The sequence below is a fragment of the Sparus aurata genome, chromosome 21 (assembly GCF_900880675.1).
Source record: "Sparus aurata chromosome 21, fSpaAur1.1, whole genome shotgun sequence".
In the NCBI taxonomy this organism is placed as follows: domain Eukaryota; kingdom Metazoa; phylum Chordata; class Actinopteri; order Spariformes; family Sparidae; genus Sparus; species Sparus aurata.
In genome coordinates this window covers 8,077,925-8,091,581 of record NC_044207.1, presented here as the reverse complement: position 1 = coordinate 8,091,581, position 13,657 = coordinate 8,077,925, and the positions used below count along the sequence as shown (strand labels likewise).

Genomic DNA, 13,657 nt, shown 5'->3' with positions numbered 1-13,657 from the left:
CTTCTTCCACAAAAGGTGAAGGAGGAATGAACAGATACATTTAAGAAAGGAGAGATCAAATGACAAAAAAAAAAAAAAACCTGAAAATAACTCTTTCGGCTAAATTATACATTATAGGCACGTCTCTGTCTGCCTCTCTCCTAATTTGTCACTGAGATCTGATGCAGCTTGTTGACATGTGTAGGAGATGTCGGCGCTCATGTTGAGAGCTGTTTGTGTGTCTGGAAGAGTGTTCGTGGATGCTTGTGTGTTTGTGCTTGGAGCTCTCACAACCCCTCTTCCACCTCCCTTTTATTGCAGCCACACACACACACACAAACATAGCCTGCCAAGGTTTTGGGTATGTGGGTAAATCTTTTGGCAACAGGGCTGCCAGCGTGGAGCTATGATGAATGCTGATGGCAAAGAGCATGGCCGGTCTCTGAACCAGTCACTCACACATAACACACACACTCACTCACACATACACACACACACACACACACACACACACACACACACACACACACACACACACACACACACACACACACACACACACACACACACAAACACTAATCAGATTCCCAGTGCGTGAGGGCCAAATGGCATCCTTCCACTGGTGAATGCTAATGTGACCAGTGGAGCTTGTGGGCTTGTGAAACAAGGATAGGGGGAGCCAGGAGAGATGATGACAAGAGAACATAGATGGGATTGTTTATTGGCGTGTGATGCTAGTGTGTAAAAATTTGCATTCTTGTACAAATTGCAGCAAGTTGTACTTTGGTTTTAATTTGTGAGAAAGAATTAGATTTGGCTGCGTGTGTGTCTCTTGCTGTACGGGTTTGTGCAGGTGTCTTGTTTGCCAGTTTAATTATTACAGTTGAGCTGTAGAAGAATCATAGAACATGGTGGTATAAGTTGTTCAGATATAAGTGAGATGTGAGATGAGAATTGGGAGTGTGAAATTGTTTAAATGCTGCACACATTGTGCTTTTAGATATGTTTTAGATACCATCGGTGAAAGTATTTCTAATGAGCTGGAGGAAAATGCACAATGGAAAACTGTCCAAGTGGTGTGGTGTGTTCCTTCATTGTATCGCACAAAAAATATTGTACAACACATCATTTTCATGTCATTACAATAGCATATTGGCAATGATTTGTGTTTGCACTGGAAGACACTTTCAGAACGAAATGAGGTTTGAGTGTTGTGCAAATGTATTGTTTACAGTGTCAGTACATTATGCAACAAGCTCTGATGATTTCTCTTAATATGCTGTACAAGCCAATCTTACATACAGATGGGTAACAAATATTCATGTGCATAAATGATTGCGGTGTTCTACAAGCCTCCAACAGTTCCAAAATGTACTATGTTCCCATGGTTGTTCTATTGGGTTGGGATTTGGTAACTGTAACAATCAGAGCACAAGATTCGAATCATTGTCGCACTGATCAAACCATTCAGTGATCCCTTGTGCCCTGTGCTGTTTCCACTCATTTATTCAATGTTTTTTCCTTTCATTTGTCACCCAAATGTATGCGTAATGTGGTTCTAGTTTACTTGAGTGCAATGTAGAACAGCTATGAATTGCTACTTACAGCGCTCAATGCGGTCCTCAGGGCTGGAGGATGTCTCTCGATCAGACAGGAGGCCTGACACCGCGAAGATCTTCTTCCCACTGTCCTCCACTGCTTTCAAGGCACTGCTGGGTGAGCCTCCAGGAGGGATCTGGGAACCGCCAAAGTCGTACTCTTTCCCCTCTGCATCAGAGTAACGCAGGTGGGGGGAAGCATCTGCATCCAGGCAGCCTTTGAGGCGCTTGGCTGGGGTGAAAGCAGACTGATAGCCGCCCGGTGCCCCATCCCGATCGTCCGGAGGGGAAGCGAAAGGCCTGAAGGCGCCGACACCGCTGTGATTCAGCATGCTGATTGGTGAGCAGTCTAGGTTAGGTGGGGCAAACTGATGATGAAGGTGGAGGAGGGATGGAGGAAAATCCCTGTTAGGGAATCCTGGTGGGACTGCACCTTGGCGGTGGTACATTGACGCAAAAGTGTAAGAACCATTGTTGAATGGCAAATGGACATCTTTCTCAACCGATACTGGGACGCCAAATGGACGTGGCTGCTGGCAGGGAATGGAGGCATCCCGAGAGGCTTCAGCAGTGGAAGCCAGTACCATGAGGGCTGGGGATGCCAGGGGATTGGGCAGGTAGGAGGAGCTCTCCATCTTGAAGGCTGCCCTGTGGAGGTCCATTCTGGATGGAAGAAAGAGGTCGGAAGGATTTTAGGAGGAGGAGGAGATGATTCCTCCTTGATGAGATTTGAGACAATGTCCAAGACCCTTGGAAAAGGGTCTCAGAAAAGAGCCGTTCGGAAGATAGAAGAATATTCTTGAAGAAATTAAAGAGTGGCAGCCAACATCAGTTCAGTTTAGCTTGAATTCAGTTCATTTCTCTATAGTGGAACTAAAGTGAGTTAATCTTTCCAAAGCCAAATTCACATTAGCTCAGTTCAGACCAGATCATTCCGTGCCTGGGATATTCTAGGGTATGTTCAGTCTTTCACAGACTTCACAGTTTGGACTAATTTAGTCCTTTTGGCAAATAAAATAAATGGTCAAGATGAAGGTTTTCCTCCTGCGTAATAAGCAATAAATGCCTCCCTCCTGGAGAGTTTGATGGGTGTGTTGCCGAGGCCGACTGATCCAGAGACAGTGGTCATCCGCAGGTCGTCAAAGCTGGTTCCTCATCGTCATGTGGTTGACAAACTGGAAGGACACAAAACACAAGGATGAGTATCAAGTAATTTTCAGAGTGCTACAGTGGCGTTTAGAATTCATGTGGAGCCCACCTAGCCAATCGCAAGAAAAACAACTTGTAATGCTTAAAACATTTAGTATGTATGACTAACAAAATGTAGTCTTGTTAGTCTCCACAAATTGTCTTGGTGCAAGAACAGCTGTCTCACCTGTTAACAACACTGCATTGTGATCCCTTAACTGAGTTCTCCCCTAACAGACAAAATGTGATGGGTAAAGATAATTACACTTTCTTCGTTCAATTCATTAGATGATTTGTGGTAAGACGAGACATGCCCTTTAACAGAGTTTCCCTTGAGATTCCATGAGGTTTCTGCTGTTTTCAACAGCCCTGAAAAGATCTCATCTGCGCTGACACAGTTACTTAAAGCTCTTTTAATATCCATGATAAAAATTCAAATCCCTTTGCACACCCTTTCACATTTATCCTAGACCTCCTCATCTTTTCTTAATGATAGGTACTTTTAGAGACAAGAGGCGTGCTGCTTTTTCAGTGGACAAAGATCAATGTCTTGCCCTCAATCTGTATGAAGAGGAAAGGCTGAGAGCTGAGTGGAACATTTTTAATAAAGGAGACGCTGGAAGCCAAGGCTTGAAGTCAAAACCTTTGGGGACTGAGTGTTCTTAAGCGGCCACTGTTGTTGAAGCCACATATTCAGAACCTCCTGGGAAAAAGTGTCCTCAAGTTGACACTGTTGATCAAATCCTGTAAATCCCTGCCCTTTGACAAAAAGCCAAGAACTATTTCAAACCCCAAACTTCTCCCACTTTCCCCTCCCTCCTTTCCTCCTGCTCTTTATAAAACTTCTCCAAACTGTTTCCACATCACATCTTTCCATTCCAATCTCTACAGCCCTCCACGTCTCATCTCTTTCCAAATGTCCCCTCCTTGTCCTCCATCCTGCTAATCTGTCCATCTCCTCCTCCTTCTCTTCGTCCTCTCTCCTAGTCATCTCCTCCTCTCATCTCCCTAGTGCTATCTCTCCTCCCTCCCTCTTCCATCTCAGATCTCAGTCTAAGCCGCTTATTCCTACCATCTCCCAGGATCTTATTGGACCAGAACCACTTGTCTTAAGATAAGGACACACACACATTCACACATTTCACCCACACACACACATCTGATAAGAGCCTATGTGGCTCAATGTTCAGCTTGACACCCGACTCGCTGGGGCGAACACACTCCACACTCTTGCAGGCTATGCTACCCTCTTCTATCTCTCTATCTAACCACTTTTAATTTGCCAATTTTAACTATCTGTCCTCCCTTTCTTTTTACATCTCTCCTGTCAATCTCTTCTCCTCCCATCCCTCCATCTCTCCCTCCCTCCTCCATCTCTCCCTCTCTCCTCTCCCTTGGGTGATTCAGATGGGTGATATCATATCAGACCTCTCCATCTGCCATCCACGAGCCAGAGGAAATCTGACTGAGTGAATAAATTAGCCGTACTTGACCTCACGACCCCGCGGCATCCGTGGCAGAAGACTAGAATCTTCCCTCCCGGGGATTAGATTGGAGCGGGCGATTGGCCGTTTGGAGCAACGCAGAGAGGCAGCCGATGAAACGACAAAATAACATTTCAGAGATTTTTATCCCCAAAGGGCAATTTGAAGGTGGCTGGCTTGTTAAGCATCCAATATGTTAAGATTACAAGAAGGTAAAGACGTGCTTGTCCTACATGAGTGCTTGTGGGATTTTGTGTATCTCTCTGGATTAAAAAGAAATCAGATCCACTTACATGCAAATATGTTATCGTACCTAATTTTACCTGATTTTATTCAATCTCATGGCATTTTTTGTAAGTTTTTAAAAACCGTCATTCTCCGTCATATCCTCGTTAAAGTCACCGCTGCCATCAAAATTCAACACCAGTGTAATTCGAAAAGGTCAAACGTGAAGTCATGTGCACACACACATAATCACACAACAAATACAAACTCACACAGTATCAAATAGCGGCCCGGCCGGCTCTAGACGAGCTTCAAAGCTGCGTTGACTACCAGCCAACATCAAAGGAGAAACTCCCTGGGAAATGAAAGGAGAAAATCTTTTATAGCTATCAGCTGTCCACAACACTCATTCAAATCAATTTCCAAACCTGATCTCGGCCTTGGCACGCTCCCCCGCCTCCCACACACACACACACACACACACACACCAACAACTGCCAGGAGGAAGGAGAGAGGAGAGCAGGGCCCAGAGACAGAGAGAGATGGGAAGATGTGAGATGTTTTACATTACCGCAAATGTACAGTAGACTAGTGTGGAGTGTTGAGAAGGGCTTACGCTAACACGCCTCTGGTCTGGACAGATGCCACAGAGTCACATTACACGCCTCTCTTCCTCCACCACCTCCTCTTCTCACCCGCTATTCCCTACCTACCGCAATCCATCCTGGAAATAGCACCTTGAAAATGTAGCCGCAACTAAACTTCTGTCTTTCTTTCTCCCCATCCCTCTCTCTGTCTCTCAGTTTACTCCCTCTCCACCTCTCCCTCGCCCTCTGTCTTTCTCACTTTCTCGGCTGGTGTCCTCTCTCGGTTTCGCGCTGTATATCAGATCACGCTTTCTCCTGTATAACCTCTAAAGTAGGAGTGTGTCTGAGGTGTTGATAGCGAGGTAATACACTGATAAGTACCGGGATATTTCAATTTTATTATCATTACCCAGCAGGCCGAGGGGGCGGCGAGTGAAGGGCCGCCAACGTGAAGCAGCCAATCCAATAAGAGGACACTGGATATTCCCTTATAGGCCACAACAGGAGAGGAGAGGAGGGAAAACAAGAGCAGAGGACGCAAGAAGATAGGAGAGGTTAGGAAAGGAAAAGGAAAGGAAAGGAAAGGAAATAAAAGGAAAGGAAAGGAAAGAGGAGAAGAAACAAGAGGACAGAAGATAAGAAAAGTTGAGCAAAGGAAACAAGAGGAAAGAAGAGAATAGGAGAAAAGAGAAAAGAGCGAATAAGGAAAGGTAAGATGAGTAAACAAGGAGAGGATATAAGGAAAGGAGAGGAGAGAAGAGGGTGTGATATCAGAGCAAAGGGTACAAATCCCATGTCCCTGGGTGATTGACACAAGCTGGCTGCCTTCTGGCCTGGTGGTCTTTTGTGCACATGTGAGCACACACACCAGCACACACACGTGTATGTGACGAGGCCTCTAGAAAGTGATACTGAGGAGCCGTTCAGCTGTCTCGCTGCATTTAACTTTTGTACGGATGCTTTCACATATTCAAAATATTATTCTGCCTCGCGTAATTTACGATAAATCCTAACTCGACTTCTATCATCACACTGACAAAAGTGTCATAATGCTGCTTAAAGTCAGCAGCGTTTTTTCACCTTATCTCTAAAACAACAATCATAATTCCAGATGACACACACCTATGCATGTCATCAATATACAAGCGCAATTACATCTAACGCACACAGGCATAATGTCAGTCAGTGCCACTTACAATCCCATTTGCCACCGAGGGATACCACCCACACCTTGCCTGACACCGGGTATATGCATTTTATAATAGAAAATGTCACAGGGGAACATTTACCACGCTGTCATAATTTGATTACAGTGGGCAAGAATGATACAGCTGTCGGCGCGATATTAAATACAAACAGCGAGGAGGGCTTTTCACGTCAAATCTGCACTTTAAGTGACAATGTTATACCAGTCGGCGAAATTGCGGTGTCAACAACAATGTGCTTTAACATCATTCTGAGGGGGGATTTCACTCAGGAAATATGAGCTGCTGAGAGAGGGGGGCTGCCGCAGAAGTCACAGATCCTGTGTAAAATAATTGGTAAATGCGGTCACACACATTATTATTGTTGGTTAAAAATAATGATAGAGTGTTATATGCCTGTTGGAGAGCTCACTAACAAAATTTCAGGGGTTGGAGACATTTTGATGGTGGCGTTATGGCCACAAAATATCACTTTAGGACTCCAATGATGAGAATGATGATGGTTTCCAAATAAGGTCCCTACGTAAAAGTAGACTAAAATGTTTCGATTATCTTCCGGATGTGACAGAGGACGGGAGAATTGGAGGAAGGAAGCGTGAGGATCTCTGAGTGTCAGGATCAGAGGAGTGAAAGGGAAAATGGAATCCAAATAACTACACCGGCGACAAAGAGCGCCTGTCTTATCGAAGCCTTCCTTTTTGTTGACTGGTCGGAATAAATCTTTTTCTTGCATGGATGCTTTGAGTGTGTAACCAACGCTTTTGCTGTTCCAACACACCGCTGAAACTTGTCAGGTCGAGTTTTCCAGTGTGTCTGCTGAGTTTCAGAGAGGAACGAAGAGGAATCCAATTTTTGTTATAAAAATGACTTGTCGACTGTGACTGGTGTGTGTACGCACACGTCTGTGTGTGTGTGTGTGTGTGTGACTGCTGAGACTGTCGGGAAGCAAAGCAAGTTTTTTTTTATTTATTTTTTTTTCTAATGGAGACAGAAAAGCAGTCAAAACCGCAGGCCTGTGTAAATGTGTGTGTGTGTGTGTGCCTGTGTGTGTGAGTACACACTTCCCGGTCCGTGGGTATATTTAGAGATTGTTGACAAGCGTGAAAGTGCCACTCTTATATTTTATTACAAGACAGGCCAAGCCGTGTCATTCATCTGTCTCTGGTGGAAACACACACATAATCACACACTGAATACGCAGATGACGCATAGACAATTTGAAGAATTAAGTATTCTTTTTTAAAATCAGTGTTCAGCATATCATAACTTGATCGAAAAGTGCATTCAAATGATCTAAACACATGCTCCCATAATTGAATTTGATATTTCTGAAGGAGTGATCCGAGGTACGCGGCGTAAAAGAGAAAACAAAACTCTCCTGAGAACAAAATGTTCATGTTCACAGGCCTGAGACCGCAGTTAAAATTTACAGCCTCTGTAGTCTACCCTCAGCATCTGCCATCCTACTAGTCTGCACTTCTCCCTCGCTGTTCTTCACCCTCCCCTGAAAGGCTTGGCACATCTTACTTCGGGGTAATTACAGCACTGCACATTTTAAAAACTGTAAATATCAACCACATAAACATTTAATAAGAAAGTATCAACCCCGTGGACTACCATCAGAGCACTAATACAGGTGCCCTATTTTTTCGGTAGAAACAATAAATACCATAGGAAAAATATTTTACTGTTACAAAAATATGTTTTTAGTTTTCATAGATGTAACACACTTATAATCATAGCACCGCAGCATGTTGCGACTGTCCAATGAACATTTTACAACTCAAAAAAATGCCAGAAATATGGCCTTGTTTTAAGATTTGGGACGTTTGTGGAATAGGCCATTAGTTTAGCCCAAGACTTGGACGAATTGTCTGAGACCACAAAAGAGCATTTCTTGCGAGTATGAAGACACATGTTTTCACTGGACAGCTCGGCGACTCTTCTCTCGTGATCACGGCGAACATGCACATCGCTGCAGCTCACATGCATGACACGACTTAAACAGCACGCTGCCATGAAGTAAAACACTTTGCTTTGAAATGAATGAAAATGAGCGAAAACACAAATGCTTGTTTTATTTTCCTGGATCAGTTTAGTCTTTGAAACGGAAAAGTAATGATATTTCGCAAAACCCCGCGAAGTGAACCAGACTACTCTAAAGACTTGTTTCACCGGCCAAAAGACAAAGAAAACAGTGCTATTTAAAACCCCGCTGTCAAATATTAAATATTTGCCAACATGACACACGCAGAGAGGGAAACAGAGAAAGTAAACTGCCTGTCTGTACCCTGTGTGTGTGTGTGTGTGTGTGTGTGTGTGTGTGTGTTTTAAAATAAAAAGCGTGAGCTGAGCTGCACACAGGTCCACTCTGTATTCCAGACAGACTGCGGTGTTTGTGCATCAGTTGGTGTGTGTGTGTGTGTGTGTGTGTGTGTGTGTGTGTGTGTGTGTGTGTAGCCGCATATGTGTTTGCTGATGTCCGAAGCAACAGTCGATACTATTGAAATCTACTCATTCATGTCTGGCCATGAGGCAAAGCTCAAATGTCCTTGTGAATAAGAATCACAGCCATCTATCTCCTCGCCGTCCCCCTCTCATATTATTTGTCCTTGTCTTTCCTTTCTGCTGTAAAACCCTAATTTTGTTTTCCGAATGCCTTTCAAATATCCAATCTCGTGTTTCTCTCTCCTTTTCTTTCTTCTCCTTTTTTTTTTTTTTTTTTCTTTTCGCACCGCTCTGATATGAAATCTGTAACCAGGTTATTCGCCTCAGTCAGCAGCTGCTGCAGTTAACAGGAGATACATGCATCAGCAGTGGAAAAAAAATATTACCGTAGGATTTAATAATATACAGACACACACATCATCCCGAGGTGGATAATGACACTTGGGCAATATTCAGCAACAAAATCAATAAGGATTGGACAAGCTTGTGCGAGTGAACATACAAGCTTTGTGCAGCAGTCAACTGATAACAAATATATTTTGGAGAATGTGTTTCTTAACAGGAAATACTTAAGACTAATTTGTGTTCTTCAATGCAGTAAAAAAAAAAAAAAAAAAAAAGAGGGACAATGTTTCAGTCATTCTTCCTCTCTCTGTGATATTCATGCAATAAAAAAAAAAAAAATAATAAAAAAAAAGCAAGAGGATTTACTTCTCAAATAAGCCTTTGTGATTTCTGAGACAGAGTCATGGCCGGCACACAAAAATCATTCTGGAAGTGGGCCCTGACCTGTGGCAGGGATTTCTATTCGTGGCAGCACCAGCGAGGCCCAGTTCAGCGGGGCCAGCTAATTCCTGGTACAGGCAAGGCTAAATGGGAAAAGCACACCATTCCGTTGCTCATAGATCACCATCCAAAGAGCTTATTTTTGGATCATTGGTAAACCAAATCTCAGCATCTATGTTCTTTTTTTTTTTGTTTCCCTGAAATGATGCTAAATAGACTTGCTTTGACGTGTCTGGCTGCTGTCAGGTGCAGCAGTATTGGCCTGTATTCTTGTCACGGACATTTCTTTGTCATTTTAAAGCAGTTTAACTAATAAGAGAAGTCCAAAACTAACAATTAAACAATTTACTTAACAATAAATTCATGCTGCAATGGATGCTGTGACAAGCTTTAACACAGACCGGAACTATAGCCCGAAAATACACTCATAAAGCTGACAATCTGCTCTCGTGCCTCATATTTATCCCTTTCCGTTGAGGTCATGATACTTTCAACATTTGGCTTTTCAGAGACGAGGCACGCACTCACAAAAACCTTCTGAGCCTGACTGGTTACACCAGCGCTTCTTCACTGACCGACAGGTGACATAGCCCAGAGCTCGCCGTCTGTCCCGCAGCAGTGTGACTGAGTGTGTGTGTGTGTGTGTGTGTGTGTGGTACTGGCCGCCCTGCTATGACTCTTTATTGCTGTGCTGTGCCGGCGTGTACAACAGCAGCCACTAATCTAGCTGGCTGGCAGGCAGACAGGCGGCTGGCTGGCCGGTTTGTACTACAGGGCTGCATGCAAGTGCAAGCCAATTAGTTCAAGTTTAACAAGGAAAAACTGCTGCCAGGTACGCTGTTTTCAATCCCAGATCTTGCCGTAATAATCCTCCATTGTAGAGTTAATAATGATAACGAGAACAATGGGAAACATGTTTGAAGCCTGCTGGGAAACGATGTGCTCTGCTCTGCATGGAAGCCAGAGGTCAAAGATACAGAAGGATGCTCAACCAACAACCAAATCTTGAACTTATCAAAAAGGCTGCCAAGCACACACAGTGATCCCAAACTGTGTGTGTGTGTGTGTGTGGACATGCACATGCACATGTTCCTGCAGGTATTTCAGCAATGCTTGTATCGGTCTCGCTTGCCTGGATGGCCGGCCGGCCGCACAGAGAGAAATGATAAGTAGGCTACACAAACACTGCCTGTCTGCAATCGATGGACGCAAATGCACCAACAGTGTCTTCAGGGGAGGTGTGCGAAGGAGGGAGGGGGGTGAATATTAGCTTATTTTCCAAGCAGGGAGCTTGTGATACGGCTCCGGGTGTAATTGACGAATGGTGGTGGTGGTGGTGGTGGTGGGGGGGAAACCTGAGAGAGATATGATGTGGCAGTGAGGGGGCAAAGGTGGGGGTGGAGGGGGAGGATATAGACACAGAGAGAAAGAGACACGGAGCAATATGGAGAATAGAAAGTATCTGACATCCGACACAACTCCTCTCCCCCATTAGGCTAATTCTTTGACTTTCTCTTGTTGCCGATAGCGTCTCCAAGTGATATTTCCCCCTATAACGGCATTACCAGAGGCTGCCTTCTCCAATGCAATCAAACCATTAAACACAGAGCTGCACCCCCTACATGGAGTGATTTCCTTCCAATAGAAAATGACTGGACATGAGCTACTCCCCTTTCCTGTCATCAATAAAAGGAATCATTGGGTCGGCATGCATATTTGCAGTGCGGAGATAAACTGCAGGTCTGCAGCGGGGATCTGATTCGCTCAGCTTGTCCAAAATGATCATTGCATTATGATAAAAAAAAAACAAGCTTTTCAAAGCAGCATTTTCATACATTTGCATATACTTAAATATGAAAAGAGAAAATACGCTTTATGTGATTTAAAACTGCTTCTATAGACCGCAAAATACAAACAAATCTGACTCCTTCGCATTTAAATGACTTTCATTCATGAAACGATAGAAAGAAATCTGCTTAAAACCTGTTCTCCACAAAAATAAATAAAAAAATAAAAAAATAAAAAATAAACTGCCAATAACTTCAACACAATGCTCTTTCAATACTAGACGAGAACGTGGCGGTGTGTGACAAACGCAAATACAAACTTTCCAACACGCAATATTGGACAAATCAATCATAATCGCCCCAAAACACAATCTTGCGTTGCGGACAGGCTGCAATTTCCAGCGAGGGGAAAACAAACATTCGGTTCGGTTTGATAAGCGAGACAGCCGCACAATATCCATCCATTAAATGATTGCATCCGGCTCTTCGCACTTAATTATGGTGATTATAAGCGCGATAACGAGACAACAATAACACAAAGTTTTTTAGGATGCAGACCGCGCACGGACGCGTTTCCGCTCCGAGGGGGCCCCGCTCCTCGCGTCTGCGTGTTCAAACACTTGTTATTTACCGGCGACGCGTTTATTTCAATTACCGTCTGCATGTCAAATTAGCTCTCGTATGTAGTGTTTATTAGCACGACAAAAATAATAATAAAACACGCGCGCGGGAGGAGGCTGGAGGAGGAGGAGGAGGAGGAGGGGAGATGAAGAAGAGGAGGGGAGGAGGAGGGATGGAGCGGAGAAGGAGTTGCTTCTGCTTTTAATAAAGAATGAGGAATTAGTGCATATTGATAGGACTTAATAGACCGAGGGGGGTCATCAAACTAGTCGCGACTGAGCGATCCACGGTTAATTTACTATCAGTGTCATGTTATGGGAGAGGGGAGGAGAGGGGGGCGAGGTGTTAATGCGCGCGTCGTGACGCATTAATATTCCCAAATATGAGAGGTGCCCCCACCCCCTTTTTCTTTTTTTTAGGTGAGAATACAAACATAGAGGCCTGAATACACACGGATTTATGGTATATTTGTTCCGGGTGGTTGTTCAGACAGAGAAAATATGTCGGAGGGGGAGAACATGTGGGAGGAGGTGAGCCAACAAAAGTTACATCCGCTTCTTTCTTTTAAATTCTCCCTCGGTGAGGCGGCGGGAGGTGAAACTATGAGCGGCATAAATCAACAATCAGAGAAACAGAAAGAGTCAGTTCCGCTTTGAAACCTCTCATAAAAAAAACATCCACATGTGACGAAGAAGATTTTTGACGCTCCTTAAAGATTATGTACATCCCGGCAACGTGACGCTTAACAGAATTCCTGATAATTCAGCAGGTGGAGGGAGGTTTTTATGTTTTTTTTTTTGTTTCGCTTCTTCGGATCCGAATTAAAATAAACTTCCCTCCCTGCGGCCATCGATCCACAGGAGAGGTGTGAAATGGACATTAATTTTAGTTCACTTCTCGCTGCGCAAAAGGAGGAGAGCGAGAGAGATCAATGGCGAGCAATAACAGCTGACTGGTGAGAGAGAGAGAGAGGGAGGGAGAGAGGGGGGAGGAGGGGGTGAGGATCGAAAACGCTGACAAATAAATCATCTTTTGCTACTTTTCCTCCGACCTCGACACTTTTTTTTTTTTTCCTTCCTCCTCTTTGCGCCTGCAGACTAGTCCTCTGGGAAGGGCGGGGAGAGGGGAAGATGAGGCCTAAATGAATAACTTAGAAAAATAAACCAGAGCGCAGATATTCTGAGACTCGGAATTAAAAAAACCGAGGCTATTATATTTATTTTTGGTTGAGGAAACAAATCCGCGGCAGGCCCGCGTTTTGTTGTTTTATTCAAACAATAATTTCTGGCTGAAAACAGGCGTCATTACGAGATGATTTATGTGTGTGTGTGTAATCCCAAAGCTCAGAGGCGCATCTCGGAATTAATACCAAAGAGACTGTAACGCACATCAAGAAAACTGACAAATTAAAACACACACAAGTTAAAAATGAAAATCTGACTTTCACAGAAACATAACTATAAAAATCAAATCATCAGGCTCGCGTGCGTTCAGATGTGGAAATCAAGATGAACAGAATAGAAGACGGCGGCCTGCAAATCACTGAGGTCTGAAAGCTGAAGCGGAAAATGACAGAATGATACAGAAAGTGACAGGGTGGTGCATCACTCCGGGTGGCAGCAGCTCACAATGAAAAACACGCTTAAAGAGATATATATATTTTTCTATTAAATTATGTGTGGGGGAAATAAATGCATCTTTAATTGTTCCTAATTAAAAATGGCTTTTTAGGAAGCGCCGGCTTATTTA

General features: G+C 43.8%; 1 protein-coding gene across 1 annotated transcript in view; it reads right to left on the bottom strand.

Annotated features, from left to right (window-relative positions):
- Positions 1-13,657, bottom strand: part of rnf220a (ring finger protein 220a) — a 190,641-nt gene that overhangs the window by 158,015 nt on the left and 18,969 nt on the right. Inside the window, exon 3 of the mRNA XM_030402040.1 lies at positions 1,585-2,752. Coding sequence (XP_030257900.1) covers positions 1,585-2,239 — 655 coding nt within the window. The 5' untranslated portion in view covers positions 2,240-2,752. The remainder of the gene's footprint in view (positions 1-1,584; positions 2,753-13,657) is intronic.